Source organism: Lepus europaeus, chromosome 12 (genome assembly GCF_033115175.1).
Source record: "Lepus europaeus isolate LE1 chromosome 12, mLepTim1.pri, whole genome shotgun sequence".
In the NCBI taxonomy this organism is placed as follows: domain Eukaryota; kingdom Metazoa; phylum Chordata; class Mammalia; order Lagomorpha; family Leporidae; genus Lepus; species Lepus europaeus.
This window is the reverse complement of record NC_084838.1, coordinates 20823525-20849812: the sequence shown is the minus strand read 5'-3', so window position 1 is coordinate 20849812 and position 26288 is coordinate 20823525. Positions and strand designations below refer to the sequence as shown.

The 26288-nt window shown below is 44.7% G+C and overlaps 1 protein-coding gene across 5 annotated transcripts in view; it reads left to right on the top strand.

Annotated features, from left to right (window-relative positions):
• The window catches only part of C12H9orf43 (chromosome 12 C9orf43 homolog), a 34103-nt gene extending 22829 nt beyond the window's left edge, over positions 1-11274 (top strand). For all 5 annotated transcript variants that reach the window (XM_062207723.1, XM_062207724.1, XM_062207721.1 and 2 more), the window contains 2 exons: positions 8077-8103; positions 10250-11274. In XM_062207723.1, the coding sequence (XP_062063707.1) occupies positions 8077-8103; positions 10250-10560 (338 nt within the window). In that variant the 3' untranslated portion in view covers positions 10561-11274. The remainder of the gene's footprint in view (positions 1-8076; positions 8104-10249) is intronic.
• The last annotated feature ends 15014 nt before the right edge of the window (positions 11275-26288 follow it).

Below are 26288 nucleotides of genomic sequence, written 5' to 3'. Positions count from 1 at the left end.
TACCACTGTGTAGTATTCCATAGAGTACATATCCCATACTTTCTTTATCCAGTCTTTGGTTGATGGGCATTTAGGTTGATTCCATGTCTTAGCTATTGTGAATTGAGCTGCAATAAACATGGGGATGCAGATAGCTCTTTTATTTGCTGATTTCATTTCCCTTGGGTAAATTCTGAGGAGTGGGATGGCTGGGTTGTATGGTAGGACTATATTCAGATTTCTGAGGTATCTCCAAACTGTCTTCCATAGTCGTTTTACCAGTTTGCATTCCCACCAACAATGGATTAGGGTACCTTTTCCCTCACATCCTCACCAGCATTTGTTGTTTGTTGATTTCTGAATGAAAGCCATTGTAACTGGGGTGAGGTGATGCCTCATCGTGGCTTTGATTTGCATTTCCATGATGGCTAGTGACCCTGAGCATTTTTTCATGTGTCTGTTGGCCTTTTGGATTTCCTCTTTTGAAAAATGTCTGTTTAAGTCCTTTGCCCATTTCTTGACTGTTTTTTTTTTGTTGTTGTTGTTGTTGTTATTGTTGAGTTTTTTGATCACTTTATATATTGCTGGTTATTAATCCTTTATCAGTTGCATGGTTTGCAAATAATTTCTCCCATTTTGTCAGCTGCCTCTTCACTTTCCTGTTTTTTTTTTTTTGCAGTACAGAAGCTTCTCAGTTTGATGTAATACCATTTGTTAATTTTGGCTTTTATTGTCTGCCTCTCTGGGGTCTTTTCTAGGAACTCTTTACTGTGCCAATATCTTGCAGGGTTTCCCCAATGCTCTCTAGTAGTTTGATGGTATTGGGTCATAGATTTAGGTCTTCAGTCTATTTTGAATGGATTTTTGTGTAAGGTGTAGGTTAGGGGTCCTGCTTCATGTTTCTGCGTGTGAAAATCCAGTTTTTCCAGCACCATTTGTTGAAGAGACTATTCTTGCTCCAGGGAATGGTTTTATCTCCTTGGTCAAATATAAGTTGGTTATAGATGTTGGGATTGATTTTTGGCATTTTGATTCTGTTCCATTGGTCTATCCATCTGTTTTTGTGCCAATACTAGGTTGTTTTGATTATAACTGCCTTGTAATATGTCTTGAAATCTGGTATTGTGATGCCTCTGGCTTTGTTTTTGTTGTATAAGATTGCTTTAGCTATTTGAGGTCTCCTGTGTTTCCAAATGAATCTCAGCATCATTTTTTCTAGATCTGAGAAGAATGTCTTTGGTATTTTGATTGGTATTGCATTGAATCTGAAAATTACTTTCAGAAAAATGGACATTTTGATGATATTGATTCTTCTAATCCATGAACATGGGAGTTTTTCCTTTTTTTATGTCTTCTATTTCCTTTTAATGTTTTGTAATTCTCATCATAGAGATCTTTGATGTCCTTGGTTAAATTTTTTCCAAGGGTTTTGATTCTTTTTGTAGCTGTCATGAATGAGATTGATCTTAGAAGTTCTTTCTCATTTGTAGCATTATCTGTGTATCCAAAGGTATTATTTTTTGTGTGTTGATTTTATATTCTGCTATTTTACCAAACTCTTCTATGAGTTCCAGTAGTCTCTTAGGGGAGTCTTTTGCATCCCCTATATATAGAATCATATCATCTGCAAATAGGGATAGTTTGACTTCATCTTTACTGATTTGAATCCCTTGGATTTCTTTTTCTTGCCTGATGGCTCTGGCTAAAACTTCCAGGACTTTATTGAATAGCAATGGTGAGCGTGTGCATCCTTGTCTTGTTCTAGATCTCAGTGGGAATGCTTCCAACTTTCTTCCAGTCAATAGGACTCTGGCAATGGGTTTGTCATAAGTTGCCTAGTGAGGAATATTCCTTCTAAACTCGATTTTCTTAGAGTTTTTATCATTAAAGTGTATTGTATTTTGTCAAATGCTTTCTCTGCATCTATTGAGATAATCATATGGTTTTTGTTCTTCAGTTTGCCAGTGTGATGTATTACATTGATTTCCGTATGTTGAACCATCCCTGCATACATGGGATAAATCCCACTTTGTCTGGGTGAATGATCTTTCTGATGTATTGTTAGATTCAATTGGCCAGAATTTTGTTGGGGATTTTTGCATCTATGTTCATTAGGGAAATTGGTCTGTAGTTCTCTTTCTCTGTTGCATCTTTTCCAGGTTTAGGAATTAAGGTGATATTGGCTTCATAGAAAGAATTTGGAAGGATTCCCTCCCTTTCAATTATTTTGAATAACTTGAGAAGAATTGGAGTTAGTTCTTCTTTAAATGTCTGGTAGAATTCAGCAGTGAAGCCATCTGGTCCTGGGCTTTTCTTTGTTGGGAGGGCCTTTATTACTGTTTCAATTTCTGTCTTGGTTATGCATCTGTTTAGGTTTTCTGTGTCTTCATGGCTCAGTTTAGGTAGATTGTATGTGTTTAGGAATCTAACCATTTCTTCTAGGTTTCCCAGTTTGTTGGCATACAGTTCTTTATAGTAGTTTCTGATGATTCTTTTAATTTCTGTGGTGTCTGTTGTTACATTTCCTTTTTCATCTCTAATTTTATTGATTTGGGTCTTCTCCTTTTTTTGATTAGTTGGGCTGATGGTGTGTCAGTTTTGTTTATTTTTTTCAAAAAATCAGCTCTTCATTTTGCTGATCTTTTATATTATTTTGGTTTCAATTTTGTTGATTTCTTCTCTGATTTTAATTATTTCTTTTCTTCTGCTAGTTTTGGATTTGGTTTGCTGTTGTTTTTCTAGATCCTTGAGGTGTATAGATAGTTCATTTATTTGGTGTCTTTCCAGTTTCTTGATGTAGGCACCAATTGCTGTAAATTTTCCTCTTAACACTGCTTTTGCCGTATCCCACAAATTTTGGTAAGTTGTATTGTCTTCATTTGTTCCCACAAATCTTTTGATTTCTTCTTTAACTCACTGTTCATTCAGAAACATGTTGTTCATTCTCCATGTGTTTGCCTATGAGGTAGAGATTGTTGAGTTGTTGATTTCCAGTTTCACTACATTGTGGTCCAAGAAAATACATGGTATGATTTTGATTTTTTGAATTTTCTGAGACTTGCTTTATGGCCTAGCATGTGGTCAATCCTAGAGAAAGTTTCATGCACTGGAGAGAAAAATGGGTACTCTGTGGTTGTAGGATGGAAGGCTCTGTAGATATCTGCTAGGTCTATTTGGTCTATGGTGTTGATTAACTCTGTTGTTTACTTATTGATTTTTGGTCTGATAGATCTGTCCATTGCTGAAAAGTGAGGTATTGAAGGCCCCTATTACTATTGTATTTGAGTCTGTATCTCCCTTTAAACCCTTAACACTTCTTTTAAATAGCCAGGTGCCCTGTAATTAGGTACATATATATTTATAATAGTCACATCTTCCTGTTGAATTTATCCTTTGATCATTATGTAGTGTCCTTCTTTGTCTCTCTTAATAGTTTTCATGTTAAAGTATATTTTGTCTGATATTAGGATGGCCACACTAGCTCTTTTTTGGTTTCTGTTAGCATAGATTATCTTTTTCCATCCTTTCATTTTCAGTCTGCATGCATCTTTGTTGGTAAGATGTGTTTCTTGTAGGCAGCAAATAGATGGGTTTTCTTTTTTAATCCATTCAGCTAGCCTGTGTCTTTTAAGTGGGGAGTTGAGACTATTTACATTCAGTGTGACTATTGTTAAATACCAACTTTTCCCTGTCATGTTTCCGTAAATAGTCCTGGATTTCATTTGTACTTTTGCTGGGTGATTTTCTGTGTTCATCTATTTTTGTAGTGATGTTCCTGTTTCTGTGTTTCTGTGTCTAGCACATCCTTGAACATCTTTTGTAGGGCTGGGTGAGTAGTTGCAAATTCTTTCAATTTTTGCTTGCTGTGAAAGATGCTTATTTCTTCTTCATTCATAAATGAGAGTTTTGCAGGGTACAGTATTCTTTGTTGACAGTTTTTTTCTCTTAGGACTGGGATATGTTTTGACATTGTCCAGAGTGATTCTAATTGGGTTTCCTCTGAATGTGATTTGTCCTTTCTCTCCTGTACATTTTATTTTCTATTTTCTTTAAAGATTTATTTATTTATTTGAAAGTCAGAGTTACACAGAGAGAGGAGTTGCAGAGAGAGAGAGAGGGGTCTTCCATCTGATGGTTCACTCCCCAGATGACCACACCGGTCGGAGCTGTGCTGATCCAAAGCCAGGAGCCAGGAGCTTCTTCCAGGTCTCCCACGTGGGTGCAGGGGCCCAAGGTCTTGGGCCATCTTCTACTGCTTTCCCATAGCAGAGAGCTGGATTGGGAGAGGAGCAGTTGGGACTAGAAGCGGAGCTCATATGGGATGCTGGCGCTTCAGGCCAGGGCGTTACGCCACAGCACCGACCCCTCCTGCACATTTTAACATCTTTTCTTTATATTTTACTGAGGAGAGTTTTGCTACAATGTATCGTGGTGAAGTTCTTTTCTGGTCATGTCTGTTGGGAGTTCTGTGTACTTCTTGTACTTGAGTCTCTTTCTTTCTCCAGAGTGGGAAAGTTCTCTGTTATTGTTTCATTAAGAAGACCTTCTAATTCTTTCTCTCTTTCCATGCCTTCTGGAATTCCTAGGATCCATATATTGGGTCGTTTGATAGAATCTTATAGATCTCCAACTGTGATTTTTAATTTTCTAATTTCTTCTTTTATTTGGTCTGACTGTATTTCCAAAAGTTTGTCTTCGAGTTCTGATTTTCTTTCTTCTGTCTCACCTATTCTATTGTCAAAGCTTTCCACTGCATTTTATATTTGATATATTGAATTCTTCATTTCTAGTATTTCTTTTTTTCTTTTTTCAACTTTTATTTAATGAATATAAATTTCCAAAGTACAACTTTTGAATCACAGCAGATTTTCCCCCCATAACTTCCTCCTACCCGCAACCATCCCATCTCCTACTCCCTCTCCCATCCCATCCTTCATCAAGATTCATTTTCAATCATCTTTATATCCAGAAGATCAACTTAATGTATTACTAATTAAAGATTTCAACAGACTGCACCCACACAGACACACGAAGCTCAGAGTACTGTTTGAGTAGTAGTTTCACCGTTAATTCACATAGTACAATACATTAAGGACAAAGATCCTACATGGGGAGTAGGTGCACAGTGACTCCCGTTGTTGATTTAACAATTGACACTCTTATTTATGATGTCAGTAATCACTCGAGGCTCTTATCATGAGCTGCCAAGGCTATGGAAGCCTCCTGAGTTCACAAACTCTGATCTTATTTAGACAAGGCCATAAGCAAAGTAGAAATTCTCTCCTCCCTTCAGAGAAAGGTACCTCCTTCTTTAATGGCCCGTTCTTTCCGCTGGGATCTCACTCACAGAGATTCCCCCATCTAGGTCATTTTTTGCCAGAGTGTCTTGGCTTTCCATGCCTGCGAAACTCTCATGGACTTTCTAGCCAGATCCGAATGTATTAAGGGCTGATTCTGAGGCCAGAGTGCTGCTCAGAGCATTTGCCATTCTATGAGTCTGCTGTGTGTCTCACCTCCCATGTAGGATCATTCTCTCCTTTTTAATTCTTTTATTTTTTTATTTTTATTTTTTTGACAGGCAGAGTGGACAGTGAGAGAGAGAGACAGAGAGAAAGGTCTTCCTTTTGCTGTTGGTTCACCCTCCAATGGCCACTGCGGCTGGCGTGCTGCGGCTGGCGCACCGCGCTGTTCCGAAGGCAGGAGCCAGTTGCTTATCCTGGTCTCCCATGGGGTGTAGGACCCAACCACTTGGGCCATCCTCCACTGCACTCCCTGGCCACAGCAGAGAGCTGGCCTGGAAGAGGGGCAACCGGGACAGGATCGGTGCCCCGACCGGGACTAGAACCCGGTGTGCTGGTGCCGCTAGGCGGAGGATTAGCCTGTTGAGCCACGGCACCGGCTCTCCTTTTTAATTCTATCAATTATTATTTGCAGACACTGGTCTTATTTATGTAATACTTTTGACACTTAATCCTATCTTTTTGATCAACTATGAACTTAAGTTGATCACTTTAACAAGTAAGATGGCATTGGTACATGCCACCTTGATGGGATTGAATTGGAATCCCCTGGCATGTTTCCAGTCTACCATCAGGGGTAAGTCCAAGCAAGCATGTGCCGAACTGTACATCTCCTCCCTCCCTCATTCCCACTCTTATATTTAACAGGGATAACTCTTCAGTTAATTTTAAATGCCTAAGAATAATTGTGTGTTAATCAAAGAGTTCAACCAATGGTACCAAGTAGAACAAAAAATACTAAAAGAAATAAAATAGTAAGCTGTTCCTCGAAATAAGCCAGTCCCAAAGGGACAAATATCATATGTTCCTGATCAGTGACAACTAACTGAGCACCTAAAAGGAAACCTGTTGAAGTGAAATGGACACTATGAGAAACATTTCTAGTATTTCATTCTGACTTCTCTTTAATATCTCAATTTCTTGAGAGTGTTTTTCAGTTAGATCATGAATTTGTTTCTGATTGCTTCTAAGTAATCTGACGATTAATTTTCTGAATTAGTTTTCTGGCATATCCTTGATATCTTTTTCTGCAGTTTCTATTATTGAAGAGTTGTAGTGTTCCTTTGGGATACTCATAGTGTCTTCTTTATTCTTATTCAGGGTTTTTCCTTTATTTTTTGGCATTTTGGTTTCTTTTCTCTTTAATTTGTGTCTTTGTGCTTGTGGCGAGATCTCCTTCTATTATGAACTTCTGTGTGTATGTGTGATGCAAGTGGAAGCACGCAGCTTCATCTCCTGGAATCCTGCTCACTTCTAGATCGTCATGGGGGCAGGTACAAGAGGTCTGGTGCACTAAGCCCCACCTACTGGGGGGCCAGACTCGCTTCTCACTGGTGCTTGAAACAAGCTTGAGTTTTTGATATTTGGGACTTCTCTTTGTATAGCTTGCATGGTAGGGAGGAAATTACTCTGAAATGTTGTGATCCTCATTCCCAGTGGGGGGTGTTGTGAGGTGGCCCCTGCAGTTGATGGGTGTGTGCATGGGAGGCATATGCGGTAGTCCCCTGCTTACATTTGAAAATGTGAGCAATCAATATGGCTTCTCCCAGCCAGCTGCAGGTCCGGTTGGGGGAAGGAGGGAGACATAGATGAACAGGGGCATCCCTGAACTCTCCATTTGTTCTCCTATACTTTCTCTTTCTTCCTGCTTAGAACTTCAAACCCAGTATCCAGGCTCTCCGGCCGCTGCTATCTGCAATTCCGTGGACTCATGGTTTCTCACCTGGTTCACTGTGGAGGGTGGTGCGAATCTCCCTGTTTGGCATCTCCACTGTGCCTCTGCTGCACCTCCTCCACTTCCCTTTTTTAGCTCCCTCAATGTGGACCTGCTCAGTCTCTGTCGGACTCCTGGGCTTCGCTGTGCGAATTTCTCATGGCTCTCGATCTTCTGCTTTTTAAAAAAGACTTATTTATTTATTTGAAAGTCAGAGTTACAGAGAGGGTGTGAGAGAGAGAGAGAGAGAAAGAGAGATCCATCAATCCAGTTTAGCCTTCTGTGCCACAATGCTGGCCCCTTTGTACTGAATCTTGAATATGTGTGGGAGGTTTCTGTGATACAGAATAGCATTTCTGGGAGCTGGAATAGCCTGTGCAAAGACATCTTTCAGGAGCACTGCTGCTCCTGGTAAGTTCAGTGTGGCTGCAGGGTTGGGTATTAAGGAAGCAGAGTAGGTAGATCAGGCCAAAGAATTAGGTGGATGCTTGTGAGACTTCTTAGACATTTGACATTTATCCTCCAGGTCAGTGGTGTTCCACTGGACTGCACACTGAGTCAACTGAGCGACTTTTAAAACTCAGGTTGCACTCCACACCTGTGAAATCAGAATTTCTGGTGCTAGGAAGCAGACCTCAGTGTCTTGTAGAGCTCCCCAGTGCGTCCAGTGTGCAGCAAAGGTGAGAACCTCCGCTGGTGGGGAGCCAACAGCCGTGTTGTCTTTTGGCATAATACTCCTGGTGCCAGTTTGGAGGCTGCTTGTTCAAATGGAGATTGAGGAAAGAGTGAACACATTTAGGGACTAGTTGGTGAAGCAGATCATGCAAAAGAAACATAAAACTAGAACTTTGTTTTGTTTTTCAGAATCCGATGGGATGCTGCAAGAAGAAGGTGAGTCACATCTGGTAAGAGGAATGTTCATAAACTGAAAAGGTAGAGTTGGGGCTTCTTTTGCTGCTTTAATGTGTAGGTGTCTGCCCCTTAGGTTTCCTGGAGGAATTCTGATTTTATAAAAATATTTATTTATTTATTTATTTATTTGAAAGTCAGAATTACAGAGAGGAGGGGAGAGAGAGATATCTTCTATCTGCTGGTTCACTTCTAAAATGGACACAACGGCTGAGACTGGGCCAGGTGGAAGCCAGGAGCCAGCAGCTTCTTCCGAGTCTCCCACGTGGGTGCAGGGGCTCAACCACTATCCTCTGCTGCTTTCCCAGGTGCATTATCAGGGAGCTGGATTGGAGGTTGAGCATCTAAGACTTGAAACAGTACCCATATGGGATGCCAGTGCTGTAGATGGTGGCTTAACCTGTGGCGCTATAGCGCCAGCCCTTCTGAGTCTTTTTACACAGATATTTTGCTTTAATCTCTGATTCTGTAATAGATGTGGTCACAGTCCTAGGTGAAGGGAATTACAAAGAGATCTCAGAAGGTCTGTTTTTTTTTTTTAAGAGAAGGTCCTTGCTTTTTTTTCTTTCTTTTAAGATTTATTTATTTATTTGAAAGAGATACAGAGAAGCAGAGGCAGAGAGGAAGGGAGGGAGGGAGGGAGGGAGGGAGGAAGAGAGAGAGAGAGAGAAGTCTTCCATCCTCTGGTTCACTCCCCAATTGTCTGCAACTGCCGGAGCCGTACCCATCTGAAGTCAGGAGCCAGGAACTTCCACTGGGTCTCCCACGTGGGTTCAGGGGTCCAAGGCCTTGGGCCATTTTCTACTGTTTTCCCAGGCTATAGCAGAGAGCAGGATCAGAAGTGGAGCAGCCAGGACTCACACCTGTGCCCATATGGGATGCTGGCTGGCACTGCAGGTGGCAGCTTTACCTGCTACGTCATGATGCTGGCCCCCTTTCTCTCTTTTACATGCTACTAAGGATTTGCCTTATGTAGGGTGAGGATTCACTTGTAAGCTACTAGAGTCACTTGTAGGTCAACTAGAAACTCAACGATGGGACAGAAGTGCCAATAAGATGAGAATTGAGTTGGCTCTGTGGTCATGAGTTCAGAGAACTCTGCTAGGTCTGGCAAGTAACATGAAGCAACAGCAGTAGCAGATGGAGACAGAAGTAGCCTGGTGAGTGTACCAGGGCCTCTGCCCAGTGCAGTTGTCTGTTACAGTGTAGCAAATCCCCCCAAAGCTTAAGCCGGGGAGATGTGTTATTTCTAGTGATCTGTGGATTGGCTAGGCAATTATTCTGGCCTTGCTTTCGAGCACTCAGTGTAGCTAGTCTGGGGCAGTTGGCCGTGTTGCCTGGATTCTTCAATGAGGCCTCTCCGTGGGTCTTGTTTAGTGCTTGATAGTATAGCAGTCTCATGAAATTAACTTCGAAAGTGATGGGCCTGGTGGTAAAACAGTGTCACTTTTCCCATATTTTATTGGTCAAAGAAGTCACATGTCAAGCCAAGATTCAAAGGAGAAGAACCAAATTCCATCTCTTGATGGGAGGAATATGTGTACACACAGGCCTACCGGTAGTTGTTGGCAGCCATCTTTGGAGGTGGTCTGCCTTTAGTTGACTGAAGGGAATGGAGAGAAGTGGGTTCTGGCTTCATCTGGACATCCTGGAGGGCAAAGAATATGTGATGCGTGGCTCTCTCTAGGCCTGGGAGGTGGGTCTCTGTTCTGTCTTTGATGTGATGCGTGGCTCTCTCTAGGCCTGGGAGGTGGGTCTCTGTTCTGTGAATTTCTCCAAGAAAAGCATCTTTTAGGAAAATCCTTTTAGTTTCTGAAGCCTTGACTCAAATTTCCTTATACTTCCCTCAGTGAGTCACAGAATTCCTCAGAGAGAACAAGGATGGACTACTCTGGGAGCTCTGTGGGGTTTCTCCAGTGTGGAAGACGGGCTGTGAGACTGAGTAGGGAGATGGCTGCTTCAGTGTCAACGAGGACGGTTTACCTCGGTGGAGGGCAGAGTCCTCCTCCTTCGAGGAGGTGATGCAGACACCTCCGTCTTTCTTTTTTCCATCCTCCGCCTGCCTCCGCCTGCCACAGTTATTTGGGAGAAGGCTACAGGTGCGATTAACGGTTGGGTCTCCTTTTAGGTCCTGAATTGTCTGAGACGGAACCTGCAGATGAGAACAATAGCACTGCCGCGGAGGCTGTGCTGGAAGTTGAGGCTGCCAGGCGAGAGACCTCCAAGAGGCTTGCAGGAAGCGTGGCCGGAGTAAGCTGGAACCCTGAGCTCAAACTCCTGAGGATTATCCAGGCCACTGACGACGAGGAGGAGCAGGAGAACCAAGCCTCTGGGGCACAGAGCGAGGAGTCTCTGGAGGCGTGGGCTGCGGACGAGGCTGAGGAAGCCTTATCCAGAGCAGAGTGGCTGGCAGCCCGCGGATCGCGGCCTTCGCTTTAAGGGAAGAAGGGAGAGGGGACTTCTGTCCTCAGGAGCCTCACCCGCGCCATTCTGTTGCTGTCATTCACTTCTTGCCTCTAAAATAAATGAGGGAGAAGAGCCCCACCCATTTTAAACTTAGATTATTTCTCTTTCATGAGAGTCCGAATAATTTTAGTGATTAAATGCAACTACTTTTCTATCAAAAGACTTATTCTCTTGTCTCGGGGAGGAGGGGAGAGAGGTTTCCAGTTAGAGGAGCTGCATTTTGCCTATGGGAACCCTCCTGCTGTTCCTAGATTTTCTTCTCCTTCTTGGAATTGGTTTCTTTTAGAGGTGGGATCCAAAGCTTTATCAAATACTGTGCCCCAGTCCACGTTTACTGGACTCACACTAACCAAGAAGAATTCAGAGCTCTAGTTTCTAAGGGGCTGAGTCTGCAGAAGTTTCAGTTTGACGCTCATCGAGCTTCAGAATTCCGTAGTCTCAAAGGACTTAGAACTCAGGTTTTGTAAGGAGTTTTTTTCTCTTGTATTTTAGTCTTTAAAAATATTTTAATACGGTAAAATTTCAAAGTTATGTAAAAGTAAAGGGAATAAAAAATGAAACACATATGTACCTAGTATCTTGGATCTGATCAAGAAAGGCCCTTGGCTTCGGGCCCCTGCTTTGGAAAGTTCTACTCTGGCCCACTGCTGGCCATGCTGCTGTTCATGGAAATAAATCTACAGCAACAACAGGATTTATGCCTCTTTGGAGTCTGCATTTCTTCTAGTCTTGGCTGTTAGTGCCTGGAACCCGGGAATTTGCTGTCCAAACGGCTTCGCACCTATTTCCGTGGACAGGTCTCTTTCTTTAGTCCATCCTCCCAAGGGCAGACTACCCCAGCAGTATGTGCAATGCTGGGGAGAAGGGGGGGTGTCTTAGGAATATGCCCAGAGCTTCTTCTGCCCAATAAGGGCAGAAACTGGGAATGAGAAGGGTGGGGCATGGACTAGGATGTCAGGATTGAAACCTCAGGAATCTGAGTTCTAAATGAACTTGAACCTGACCTTCCAGGTCATGTAGTTACACTGGTCAAAGCAGGAGAAAGAAGATGTTTTCTTTAATAATTTGTTAGCTTGATTTTTCAGCTGTGGTTAGTAGACCTGCTTTTGTATTCTTTTTCCTGAGTCCTGCAAAAATTAGGATTGGGCCTGCATGGAACATTGACTGGGAGAAATTTTTGAGGAAGAAGAATTTAACCCTAAAACTTAGAGATTATTATTTTGCAGTTATATTACATTTTTTAAAGTTTATTTTTATTTTATTTGAAAGGCAGAGAGAGTGAGAGGTAGAGAGACAGAGAAGGATCTTCCATCTGCTGGCTCATTTCCCAAGTGCCCACAACTGCTGGGGCTGTGCCAAGCTGAAGGCAGGAGCCAGGAACTCAATCCGAGTCTCTTGTGTCAATGGTAGGAACCTGAGAACTTGAGCCATCCCGCTGCCTCCCAGGGTGTGCATTAGCAGAAGGCTGACATTGGAACCGGAGCTAGGAGTCAAACCCAGGCACTCCAATATGGTCCCAAGCAGCATCTTAACTACTGTACTCCAAGGCCCTGCAGCTGCCTCTTAAAGGTAAGGTTAGCAGAGCTAACGAGGCTTGACAGGTTAGAGCTGGGGAGTGTTGGAGCTGAGCTTGGATGTGGATCTCCTAACCCCGCATTTGCCAGATGACACTATGCCTGTGTCACAGCAGTTCTCCAAAGTTGGATAATCACAAACAACTGAGAAATATAATCTTCATACCATGTTAGTTCTCAAAGTGTTTTATATCCACTATTTTGGTTGATTCTCTGGCCAACTCTTTAGATACAAGTGTATTGCCTCTTTAATACACATAGAGATTAGGTTTAGAATACAGGGCCAATGGTAGTCTCTTTGGGGCCTTGGAGTAAATTAGGAAAAAAGCACTCTTTAAGACACTTTATAAGCCATCTGTTGAAAAATTATCTCAGTGAATGTACACATCTCTCATGATTACAATATGAGCAGCACCCCTAGAGATGGTCCCCGACCTTCACAACACCACCAAGTGGTCCTGCTAGAATGGTTAAGTCATTTGCCAGAGGCCTGCGAGGGAAGGGGGCTGGACTCAGAATCTTGGCCCTCGCCTCATCCAGTGTATCACAGTGTCTCACTCGCTTTCTTTAATGCACAGCTGAGACTGGGACACCCTTGTTTGAAGGATGAGGCCATATCGAAAATAATTGACTGTTGGGGTAGAGTCCTCACGAACCCTCCTCCACCGCAGCCTCCCAGTGTTCTGAGAGAGAAGGAACCAGGTAACTGTTGCTAATTGCCATTTCTCCGCCATCTGGGTCTTAGGGAAGCTGGAGATAGCCAGCATTGAAGCTGACGTGAAGGCTTAAGAAATATGTTGGAACATTGTCCTAGGAGACTTCTATCCCCAAGAAAGCAGTCCTTAGTTTCTCTTCTCTTCTTTTTGCTTTGTGATCCTTGCTGAGATAGGCCTCTGGATGTGAGTCGCCGTGGTTTTCTGAGCACATTTCCAGTGACACTCGGCCCAGTCTGACTTGTATGTAGAAAAAGGATCAAAGAGATCATTTTCTAGGCTCACTCTCTTCTTTCAGAGCCAGCTGTCCTAGTTTGGTATTCATCTCAATCTTTGGGGTTACAGACTTTGTTTTTCAAGGTTTTGAATTGTATGAAGGTACTTTAAAAAGTTCATGGAAAAAGGAATGAGAAGAAGTTTATTTTGGTGCAAAAATTTTGAAATCCATTCTCATTTTTTTTTTTTTAATCTCTACTATCCATAGCTTTTTTGGAAGACCTCTTATAGAAAGATCCCTGGGCCTGGTGGGAAAGGGTCAGGGTTTCATCTGTGACACAGTTGACTCATAAAAAAATCAGCTTACCGAAATGCACCTGAAGGAATTGCTTGCTAAATTAAGGACAGAAATACTCTGACCTTTAGTTAGAAATGATTAGAGTTTCTTTGGAGTCCAGGATAATCTGGGAAAGAATTTCTAAATTTTCTTTCAGTTGCCATAAAGTACCAGGATAGGGAACTAATTTGTCCTTCTCTTTTTTTATTTTAAAATTTTATTTATTTTTATATGAGAAGTAGAGTTACAGACAGTGAGAGGGAGAGACAGAGAGAGAAAGGTCTTCCATCTGCTGGTTCACTCCCCAAATGGCCACAACAGGCTGGAGCTGTGCCAATCTGAAGCCAGGAGCCAGGCTCCTCCTGGTCTCCCACATGGGTGCAGGGGCCCAAGGCCTTGGGCCATCCTTTACTGCTTTCCCAGGACATAGCAGAGAGCTGGATGGGAAGAGGAGCAGCCGGGACTTGAACCGGCGCCCAAATGGGATGCCAGCGCCCGCAGGCAGAGGATTAACCTACTGCGCCGCGGTGCCGGCTCCTAATTTGTCCTTTTCTTTTTGCATTTATTTAACAAATATTTATTGCATACCTATCATGTGTAATAGAATCAACCTCTAGATTGTCTTATACAGAAAGGGAAAGCTCTGGAGAAAGTGGAGAGTCATTCATTCCCAGGAGTGCAGGAAAGTATCCCTGTATTAATTAGGAAAGTTTTTTGGGACCACTAGGTGGTGATATTATATTGCAAAAATCACACCCTGCCTTTACACCTTTCAAAGACTGGAGGCCTCTGGTTATTTTTAAGACCAGTGTCTATGCTGCCAAAGAGATTTCGTTGTGAGTTAAATGAAGAGAAAAAAATACATTCACATTTACATTTGTGATTCAATGTCAGTGCCTCAGGGGAGGGACAGTTTCTTAAAGGAGGGGGCTGTGTCTATTGTTGCTAAGGTTACAACCCCAGGTTATAACTCTGGTGTGTAGGAGGCTTCAAAAACTACTTGATAAATGAATGAATTTAACTCTGAACAATTCAGATTGTCATTGAAAAAACTATTTCTGGAGTGTGGCAAATTCTGGAACATGCCCAGAGACCTAGGACGGGGGTAATAGTTGAGAGCTATTATTTTTTTTTTTTTTTTAATGATTGATTTATTTGAAAGACAGTCACAGAGAGAGGTAGAGACAGAGAGATGTCTTCCATTCTCTGGTTCACTCCCCAGATGGCCGCAATGGCCAGAGCTGCACCAATCCAAAGCCAGGAGCCAGGTGCTTCTTCCTGGTCTCCCATGTGGGTGTAGGGGCCCAAGGTCTTGGACCATCTTCTGCTTCCCAGGCCATAGCAGAGAGCTGGATCGGAGGAGGAGCAGCTGGGACTAGAACCGGCGCCCATATGGAATGTGGGCACTTCAGGCCAGGGCTTTAACCCACTGTGCCACATTGCTGGCCCCTTATTAATGTTCATGACAGATGATTGGTTGGGCAGAGACTCAGGGAGGCAATATTTTGGAAAGCAGAAATACCAAAAGTGATCTGAGACAATTACCTTGCTTTGTGTCCCTAAGTTTATCTTGAGCAAATTTCACCTGTTTAAGAACAAAGAGTCCAGGGCCGGTGCCGTGGTTGGCGCTGTGGCTCACTTGGTTGATCCTCTGCCTGCGGCACCGACATCCCATATGGGCATTGGCTTCTAGTCCCGGTTGCTCCTCTTCCAGTCCAGCTCTCTGCTGTGGCCCGGGAAGGCAGTGGAGGATGGCCCAAGTGCTTGGGCCCTGCACCCGCGTGGGAGACCAGGAGGAAGCACCTGGCTCCTGGCTTCGGATCGGTGTAGCTCTGGCCGTAGCAATCATTTGGGGGGTGAACCAATGGAAGGAAGACCTTTCTCTCTGTCTCTCTCTTTCACTGTCTAACTCTATCCGTCAAATAAATTTAAAAATAAATAAATAAAAGAGTCGGGGCTGGGGTGGCACTGGAACATAGTGGGTTAAGCATCCCATCTGGGCACCAGATCGAGTCTTGCTGTTCCACTTCCAATCCAATCCAGCTCCCTGCTGGTGCACCTGGGAAGGCAGTGGAGGGTGGCCCAAGTGTTTGAGCCCCAGCACCCACGTGGGAGAACCCAAAAGAAGCACTAGCTCCTGGCTTCAGCTTGGCCCAGCCCTGAAAGTTAAGGTCATTTGGGGAGTGAGCCAGTGGATAAGAGGACTTTTCTCTCTCTGCCTCTGCCTCTCCCTCTCTGTAACTCCACCTTTCAAATAAATAAATAAATCTTTTAAAAAAATGAAGGGAGGCAGGGGCCTGGAGAATGCACATTTAGCCTAGAGGTTAAGACACCTGTGTTGGGGCTGGCGCTGTGGCATAATGGGTAAAGCCACCGCCTGCAGTGCTGGCATCCCATATGGGTGCCGATTCAAGACCCAGCTGCTCCACTTCTGATCCAGCTGTCTTCTATGGCCTGGGATAGTAGTAGAAGATGGCCCAAGGCCTTGGGCCCCTGCACCTGCATGGGAGATCTGGAAGAAGCTTCTGGCTCTTGGCTCCTGGCTTCGGATTGGCACAGCTTTGGCCATTGCAGCCAATTGGGGAGTGAACCAGCAGCTGAAAGACCTCTCTCTCTCTCTTGCTCTCTCTCTGCCTCTCCTTTTCTCTGTGTAACTTTGACTTTCAAATAAATAATAATAAAATGGCACCTGTGTTCCATATTGAAGTGTCAGGGTTTGATAGCTGACTCTGGCTCCTGACTCTGGCTTCCTGCTAATGCAGTAGTGATGGCTCAACTGATTGAATTCCTCCTTACTGGTACGTGGGAGATCTGAATTGACTTCCTGGTCCCAACTTTGGCCTGACCTATTTCGGACATTGCAAGCACTTGAGGGAGTGAACAACTGATCAGTGCATTCTCTCTTACATAAAAAAAAATTACAGGGAGAGTGTAAATTAGTAATTCCTTATTTTTTTTCTTGGTTCTATATTGTTTGTAAGGATAGCTGTGCTTTGGGAGAAATCCCTAAAGTTCTTTAGGCTTTTTTCACGGCCCATCATTCATTTATTGATTTAAATTCAATCATTGCACACATATTTATTGAACATCTATTAGGTACAAAGCAGTGGCCTGGACTATGTGATCATCTATGACATTTTCTTCTCATGGTTTCTTTGCATTTAGCTCATCACCAAATCCTATTAGTTGTGGCATCCAAATCTCCACTTTCTCGTCCTGCTGTCACCCTTGTCCAGGCACTGTTCTGTGCCACCATCATCCTTTTGCCTGTCTTTCCAACATGCAAATATGGCCAAGATATACTCTAACCTTTGCCCTCGGGAGCAAACCCAAACTCTGTCACAAGGGTCACAAAACCTCACAGAGCAGGGCCATGGATCTGCCCGGGGCCCGTGTGTCTCCCCAGCTCTAGTGCTGCCTCTTCCCCTCCAGCCTGCTCCCGTCTTGTATGTCTCCAGTCAGGATGCTTTTTGGTTTGGTTCTTCTAATGAGTCATGTCCTGTCTTACATTCAGATTTTTTTTTTTCTGGGTACTTTTCCTTCAACCTGGAACATTCTTTCCTACCCCCTTCTGCCTACTTTCTAATCATTCTTTCAGTCTCAGCTTACATGTTACTTATTTTGGAACTAAGTGTTTTATTCTGATCATGTGAAGATGAGGTTTTTCCTGTTTCATTTTCCCTTTCCTAGCCTCTAATGGGTTTCATTGCTTGTCTGTTACCCTCCACTGCCAGACTGAGTTCTATGAGAAGCCTTTGCCTGGCACATTATAAATGCTCAATAGTATATATTGAATGAATGAAAAACACATAAGATCTCTCCTTTCTTTAGGGTACTTTAACTATAGCGATGTGAGATCAGTGGCACAATGAAAGCACTAGTGTGATGAGAAGGAGCAGTCACTTTGGATGTCACCATTTTTTTTTTCAAAGATTTATTTATTTGAGGGGCCAGCGCCATGGCACAGTAGGTTAATCCTCCACCTGTGGCACCAGCATCCCATATGGACACCGATTCGAGTCCTGGCTACTCCTCTTCCAATCCAGCTCTCTGCTATGGCCTGGGAAAGCAGTAGAATATGGCCCAAGTTCTTGGGCCCCTGCACCCACGTGGGAAACAGGGAAGAAGTGCCTGGCTCGACATAGCTCAGACTGTTGCAGCCACCTGAGGAGTGAACCAACAGATGGAAGATCTTTCTCTCTGTCTCTCCCTCTCACTGTCTGTAACTCTCTCAAATAAATAAATAAAATCTTTTTAAAAAAGAGATTTATTTATTTGAAAGTCAGAATTACAGAGAGACAGAGAGAGAGAGAGCGGGAGAGAGAGAGAGGTCTTCCATCTACTGGTTCACTCCTTAGATGGCCGCAATGGCCCAGGCTGGGCCAGGCTGAAGCTGGGAGCCAGGAGCTTCTTCCAGTTCTTCCACATGGGCGCAGGAGCCCAAGGACTTGAGCCATCTTCCTCTGCTTTTCCAGGTGCATTAGCAGGAAGCTGGATTAGAAGTGGAGCAGCTGGGACTTGAACTGGTACCCATTATGGAATGCTGGCATCTTGGCGGTGGCTTAACCCACTGTACCACAGTGCTGGCCCTGGATGTCATCATTTGAAGCTGAGTTAGGTTTTGGTAAGCGGAGATGTTTGAGGTGGAGGTAAGTGACATAGGTTAAAAAAAAAAAAATTGGAATATAGGCAAAGAGTATAGGGTTCCTGTCTGGAAAGAGTGGGAAGTAGGCCTGGTGACAGCTTGTGACAAGATTGTGCAGGGCCTGGACTCTGTTAGCCAATGGGGAGTCATTAATGGCTCTTGAATGGGGGAGTGATAGAACTCAATTAGTGTTTTAGAACATGTTAATTGAATGGCAGTGGGAAACAAGAATTGGATAGAGACCAGTGAGACCAGTTAGGAGGCTGTCCTAGGAATCAGGATGAGAGGGAATCAGGGCCTGGATTATATAAGTGACAATAGGATGGAGATAAAGGGACACTGTGCAAAGGAGGGAAAAATGAACCTGAACCTGAAAACTGGAAAGAAAGGGTGGAGTGAAAGATTGTTCAGCTCAGCTTTGTGAGGTGCTACTGTTGCCAAAAAGGTGAAGTTAAGAGGAAGAACCAATTTAATGAAAGATAAAAGGGTTCATTCATCAAATCGGTACAATGGAGTTATGACTATGTGTTTCACTTGTGGAAATTCTGGCAGTGTGTGGAGTAAGAAAAAAGCACAAGTGGAGAGGGAGTGACAGAGAGAATGAGGGCATCCAGAGGGGGCCGGAGTGCGAGGTGCGGAAAGTACGTTTGCTGTTCCCATTTCATTTTCAAAGCCATGTGTATTTCATGGGTGACAGAAGGAATTGTTCGGAGTAATTGTGGTTATTCACAGTCTATACTTGGCATGTCTTACATGTTGATTTTAGAGCCAAATTCCCTGGCGAGATTTAGTTTTTCAAAATGTGTGCTGGGTCCTTGACTGGGCAGGAGGCAGGTATGAAGAAGACATCGCTGTTGCTTACAGTCAAATTGGGTGGGGAGATAGGGAAGCTGACAGTTGGGGTTACAGTGCAGGTGAGCAGTCAGGGAGAGGGGTGGGTGTGGAGGGGAAGCCGATGGGGGGCCCGGGTGTCAGAGCCGAGGTGGCCCTGGGCTGAGGAGAGACTTGGGAGTCATCACCAGTCCAGGTGAGAGTAGCAGTTGGAGAGTGTGCGGTCTCAGAGGGAGAGAATGTTGAGGAAGGGAGGCTGAGGGGCACAGATAGGGAGCACACTCTCACTGGACAGCAGGAAGGGTCATAGGCTTGAAGAGTCAGCAGAGAAGGCAGAGGGAAGCTAGGGCAGGGGAAGGAGGCTGTCACAGGCAAGTGATTTTCATAATGAGGAGGACAATGCTGATCACCGAGTGAATGAACAGCAGAAAAAGGTGCAACAGCGATAGGGACAAATCCAGAAACAAAGGGGACACCTGCCGCGTCTCTCGGTTACAGAGCCAGGGAAGCCAGTGGAGCTGTGCCCCAGCTCCCAGTGACGCTCCCCTGTAGGACGCTGGAATCTCTGTCCACTGGAGGGGCGCTTCAGCGTCACGGGACACTGGTCCGGAAATAGGCCTTGTATTCGAGCCTGAGTGCGATCCAGCTGAGCCACGACCTCAGCTGCGGTTGTATTTTATATGAAACACACCTGTATTATTTCCTTCCCTAAGTAGAATCCACATTCCCACATCACAGCAAATGCCCACTAATAGCTTCCCCGGAGTTTGCTTCTTGCAGTTACCTCATCAGGATTTAGGAAGGGCAACATGCAGTCATTTCCTTTAGGATGCAGTGAGCTCTGGCTATTTGTTAGTCAGTGGTCCCTTAGTGTGCTCTTTTAAAGAGATTTAAATAATAAGAAAAAACTCTTTATATGTACCCATAGAGTTACCATCTCCAGTGTTCTCTTTATTCCTTTATGTAGATCCAGTCTTCCGTATGGCATCATTTTCCTTGGCTGGGAAGACTTTAACATTTATCCTTGTATATGTTTGTACATGTTGACTTCATTTAGCTTTTGTCAATCTCAGAACATCTTTGTTTGGCCTTCATTTTTTTTTTTTTTTTTGACAGGCGGAGTTAGAGAGAGAGAGACAGAGAGAAAGGTCTTCCTTCCACTGGTTCACTCTCCAAATGGCCGCCACGGCTGGCGCTGCGCCTATCTGAAGCCAGGAGCCAGGTGCTTCTCCTGGTCTCCCATTCGGGTGCAGGGCCCAAACACTTGGGCCATCCTCCACTACCCTCCCAGGCCACAGCAGAGAGCTGGCCTGGAAGAGGAGCAGCCAGGACTAGAACCGGTGCCCCAACCAGGACTAGAACCCGGAGTGCCTGCACTGCAGGCGAAGGTTTAGCCTAGTGAGCAGCGCTGGCCTTGCCCTTCATTTTTGAAAGATATTTTTGCTGAGTAAGGAAATCTGGTTAACAGTTTTTCCTTTTTAGTACTTTAAAGATACTGCTGCACTATCTTCTAGCATGTAGTTTCTGATGAAAAGTCTGATGTCATTCCTGTCTTTGTTCCTCTGTGTGTAAAGTGTTTTTTCTTTAAGATTTTATTTGCTTTAATATTTTTATCTTTTTCACTATTTTAATTAGATTGTGGTGTGCTTTGGTATAGGTTTCTTCATGTTTCTGCTTCATTGGCCTCTTTGAATTTGTGGGTTTATAGTTTTTTTTAAATATTTATTTTTATTTATTTATTTTTATTTATTTATTTTTTTTGACAGGCAGAGTGGACAGTGAGAGAGAGAGAGACAGAGAGAAAGGTCTTCCTTTTTGCCGTTGGTTCACCCTCCAATGGCCGCCGCGGTAGGCACGCTGCGGCCGGCGCACCGCGCTGATCCGATGGTAGGAGCCAGGTGCTTCTCCTGGTCTCCCATGGGGTGCAGGGCCCAAGGACTTGGGCCATCCTCCACTGCACTCCCTGGCCACAGCAGAGAGCTGGCCTGGAAGAGGGGCAACTGGGACAGGATTGGTGCCCCGACTGGGACTAGAACCCGGTGTGCCGGCGCCGCAAGGTGGAGGATTTGCCTATTGAGCCACGGCGCTGGCCTATTTTTATTTATTTTAAAGGCACAGTTACAGGGGCCAGCACCATGGTGCAGTGGGTTAATCCTCTGCCTGTGGCAGCGGCATCCCATATGGGCGCCGATTCTAGTCCCAACTGCTCCTCTTCCAGTCTAGCTCTCTGCTATGGCCTGGGAAAGCAGTAGAATATGGCCCAAGTGCTTGGGTCCCTGCACCCACGTGGGAGACCAGGAAGAAGCGCCTGGCTCCTGGCTTTGGATCAGTGCAGCTCTGGCCATTGCAGCCATCTGGGGAGTGAACCAGCAGAAGGAAGACCTTTCTCTCTGTTTCTCCCTCTCACTGTCTGTGACTCTATCTCTCAAATAAATAAATAAAATCTTTAAAAAAAATAAAATAAAGGCACAGTTACAAAGAAAGAGAGACATCTTCTACCTGCTGGTTCATTCCCCAAACGGCTGCAATGGCAAGGTCTGGGCCAGGCCAAAGCCAGGAGCCCAGAGCTTTTTCCAGCTCTCCCACATGGCTACGGAGGCCTAACCACTTGGGACATCCTCTGCTGCTTTCCCAGGCACATTAGCAGGGGGCTGGATCTGAAATGGAGCATCCAGAACTTGAACTGGTTCCTATATGGGATCTGGAACTTGAACAGGTACCCATATGGGATGCCTGTGTCACACCACAATGCCACAGTTGCTGGCCCTGTACTTTTCATCATATTTGAAAAGACTTAAATCATCATTTATTCAAATATATTTTCTATCTCCTGTTTCCTTCAGGGATTCCAGTTATATGTCTTTTAGGGCTGCTTGAGGTTGTTCCAAGTTCACTGATGCTCCATTCATTTATTAATTTGTTTTTAGTCTTTTTTGTGTTTAATTTTGAGTGTTTTTTATTGTTGTTTCTCCAAATTTTTTTTATCTCTTCAATGTCTTCACTTCACATACTCTTTTTTTTCCCCTAAGATTTATTTATTTATTTGAAAGTCCGAGTTACACATAGAGAGAAGGAGAGGCACAGAGAGAGAGAGAGAGAGAGAGAGAGAGGTCTTCCATCCACTGGTTCACTCCCCAATTGGCCACAACAGCCAGAGCTGAGCTGATCTGAAGCAAGGAGCCAGGAGCCTCTTCTGGGTCTCTCATGCGGGTGCAGGGGCCCAAGCATTTGGGCCATCCTCTACTACTTTCCCAGGCCATAGCCGAGAGCTGGATTGGAAGTGGAGCAGCTGGGACTAGAACCGGTGCCCATATGGGATGTTGGCACTGCAGTGGTGGCTTTACCTGCCATACCACGGCGCCGGCCCCCACATACCCTTAAAGTATGTCTTTTGGGTCATGCTTTTAAGCTTTTTTTTTTTTTTTTTTTCTATTGAAAAGACTAGAACAGCATTTACTCTAGGGCTAATAATTCCCAACAAGGGAGGAGAGACCCTTCTGAGTTTTTTGCCTAATGCCTCATGAATTAGATCTGTCTACTCTGGATGATGAGAATAAGAACTGTTCCTGGTCATGTTTTTTTTTTTATTTTTTAAAAGATTTTTATTTATTTGATAAGTAGAGTTACAGAGAGAGAGAGAGAGAGAGAGAGAGAGAAACAGAGATAGATCTTTCTTATGAATGGCTGCAATGGTCAGAGCTGGATTGATCCAAAGCCAGGAGCCAGGAGCTTCCTCCAGGTCTCCCATGTGGATGCAGGGGCCATCTTCCACTGCTTTCCCAGGCCGCAGGCAGAGAGCTGGGTGGGAAGAGGAGCAACTGGGACATGAACTGGCACCAAATGGGATGCCTGTGCTGTAGGCTGAGGTTCAGCCTACTATGCTACACACCAGCCCCCCAGTCCTGTTTAAACTTCAAAGATTGTTCCCTGTGATCCTTTTGGGTGGTTCTTTCCCGCTCCTTAAGGTCCTTTTTTTCACACTGGTGAACTGGCCAGTACCTCTTGAGGACTGGAGGAGGACCTTCCACAGATCCCCAGGGACTCCCATTGTGTGGCTCGCTCCTCTCTGGTATTCTGTCCTGTGACCTGTAATGCCTTGGCCCCCTGAACTCAGCTCAGTGACGTGGAGTTAGCTTGGGTTCCTTGTGCCTTTTAAAAAGTCTCTCTTGGCCATAAACTGGGCTAATCATAGGGACTGTCTTGTTGGTTTATTGTTTCTCAGGGACCACTGACCTTTGCTGCCTGATTTTAGAAATCATTATTTCCTATGCTTTGTCCAGTTCTTTAGTTGTTTTAGGTAGAGGGGAAAAATCTAGTCCACTTTATCCCATCTTGGCTGGAGGCAAAGTCTATCTCGTTCTTTAAGTTTGCTTTTTGTTTCTGTAGCAACACTTTGGAAAGTGAGGTCAAGCCAAGTGGCCCATTATCAGGCTAGAAAAGGGGTGCTTCTGGAGTCTGAAAGGGCTCCCAGCCTAACTGTAAGCACACAGTCATTCTCAGAGGCATGGGGTACACTGTTTTTCTTTTCTGGCTCTTAGCAAGCCTTGGGTTGTTATTGTTGGACCCAAACTACTATTTCACACTTAAAATCTTGAATTTTGTACTTGGTTTCTGCTTAGACCTCATTTGTGTATTGAGGTCACTGATGGCTCCTATATCTGAGGCAAATTGGAATTTCTCAGTGGTATTTACAGCAATCAGCACCTGCTCCTGTAGAGAACCACTCACCCGAAGACGCTGTGTTCTACCTTGAAGGTGAATTGCAGACCTACTTTAAAAAGGCAACTCCTTCATTTCAAGAGTGAACAGAATACCATGTAACAAAGCATTCCAGCTGGTTAAATTTAGGACAAGGAAAAAAAAAAACCTGACCAAAGAGTATTCTCTGGCTTTGAGCCCAGGGTGTTTTTCTTTTCAGAGTGAATTTGGTGCACTTTCATTCATGTGGAGCTGTTGCCTCCCAGCATTTTATTCTGGGATGGAAGGTCAACAATGCTTGCGTTGTCACCAAATCCAATGAACACTGCTCAGTTATTAACCTATTGACCTCTCAACAGTATTTGACATCGCTGATAATTATCTCCTTCTTTCTACATGCCCTGGCTTTCCTTCTCCCTCTGGCCTTTCTTCCTCTGTCTTCTGTCTTTTCAACTGGGACTCTTCTTGGTTCTGTTCTGAGCCAACTTCTCACATACAACCTTTTCCTCGGGCTCTCTTATCCATGCTCATGGCTCCACTGGGAATTCCTAAGTCTAAATTTTTGGCCTAAGTATTTTTCCTGGGCTTCAATCCAGTGTCTTCAACTGTTCACTTGATGTCTCCACTTGGACAGTATGTAGGTAACTCAACCTGAGCAGCCTCATAGTTGAGCTCACCCACTCTCCTCTCAGTCAGCCCTTCCTACAATGTTCTCCAACTCGGAATTCCTTCCTTTCCATCTGCCACTCAAGCACCCAGTCATGGTGGTTCCACTTCTTTCCATTCTCATTGCTACTATCCTAGTTTGATCCTTATCTTTAACTGGAAAAGCTGGAAAAGATTTCTTTAATAGCACTTGCTGTTCCCATCCCATTCATTCCCCTCACCCCACTCTAGCTGGAACAGTCTTTCTTTCCTTCTTTCTTTTTTTTTTAAAGATTTATTTTATTTATTTGAAAGACAGAGTTACAGAGAGAGGTAGAGATGGAGAGAGAGGTCTTCCATCCCCCGGTTCACTCCCCAGATGGCTGCAATGGTCGGAGCTGCGCTGATCATCCGAAGCCAGGAGCCAGGAGCTTCTTCCAGGCCTCCCACGCAGGTGCAGAGGCCCAAGGTCTTGGGCCATCTTCTGCTGCTATCTCAGGCCTTAGCAGAGAGTTGGACCAGAAGAGGGGCAGCAAGGACAAGAACTGGTGCCCATAGGGGATGCTGGTGCTTCAGGCCAGGGCTTTAACCTGCTGTGCCACTTCCTTCCTCCCTTCCTCCCTTCTTCCCTTCCTCCCTCCCTCTCTCCCTCCCTCCTTCCCTTCCTTCAAAGATTTATTTATTTGAGAGGCAGAATGAGAGAGAGAGAGAGAGAGAGAGAATGAATGAACAGATCCATCTGCTGGTTCACTCCCGGAAATGCCACAATAGCCAGGGCTGGGCCAAACCAAAGCCAGCAGCCAGCAACTCCATCTGGGTCTCCCATGTAGATGGCAGGGGTCCAAACAGTTGGGCCATCTGCTGCTGCTTTCACAGGTGCATTAGCAGGGAGCTGGATTGGAAGTGGAGGGTCTGGGCCTCAAACTGGTGCTCACATTGGATGCCACCATCAAAGGCAATGGCTTAACTTGCTGTGCCACAATGCTGGCCCCCAGAGCAACCTTTCTAAAGCATGAATTGATCTTGTTTAAAATCTTTTGATGACTTCCTTGTGCCGTTAGGAAAAAGCCCAAGATCCTTGCAATAAAAGATGAGTTCCTGTGTGATTTGACCCGTTTGCCCTTTTTTAAATTTTTATTTATTTTTTATTTTTTTTTTTTGACAGGCAGAGTGGATAGAGAGAGAGACAGAGAGAAAGGTCTTCCTTTTTGCCGTTGGTTCACCCTCCAATGGCCGCTGCGGCCGGCGCACCGCGCTGATCCGAAGCCAGGAGCCAGGTGCTTTTCCTGGTCTCCCATGAGGGTGCCATCCTCTACTGCCTTCCCGGGCCATAGCAGGGAGCTGGCCTGGAAGAGGGGCAACCGGGACAGAATCCGGTGCCCCGACCGGGACTAGAACCTGGTATGCCGGCGCCGCAAGGCGGAGGATTAGCCTGTTAAGCCACGGCGCCGGCCCTGCCCTTTTTTTTTTTTTTTTAAAGATTAATTTTATTTATTTAGAAGGCAGAGAGAGAGGGAAGAGAGAGAGAGAGAGAGGTCTTCCACCTGCTTTTTTATGCTCCAAATGGCCACAACAGCCAGAGCTGGACCAGGCTGAAGCCAGGAGCCAGGAGCTTCATCTGGGTCTCCCACATGGGTGGGTGCAAGGGCCTAAGCACTTGGGCCATCTTCTGCTGCACATTAGCAGGGCTGGATTGGAAGTGGAGCCACCAAGACTTATGGGATGTTGGTTTTGCAGGCTGTGGCTTTATCTGCTATGCCACAGTGTTGGCCCCTTGTTTACCCTCTTGAATATCACTCCCTTTCTCCCCCTCTAAATTCCCTGCAACACTTTCCTATTTTCCAGTTCCTCATACTGCAATGCTACCCTATCCTTTGCTGCTCTACATGTTTTGTTCTTTCTGTTTGCAACCCTTTCTTCTCCTTTGCCTGGCTAACTCATCCTTCAGGTCATGTTCTTCAGGAAGTCCTCTCTGACCTCCTTTATCATCTTGGTCTGCCCAGCTCCCCAGACTACGCACGACATTGTCCTGCAGGTTACCA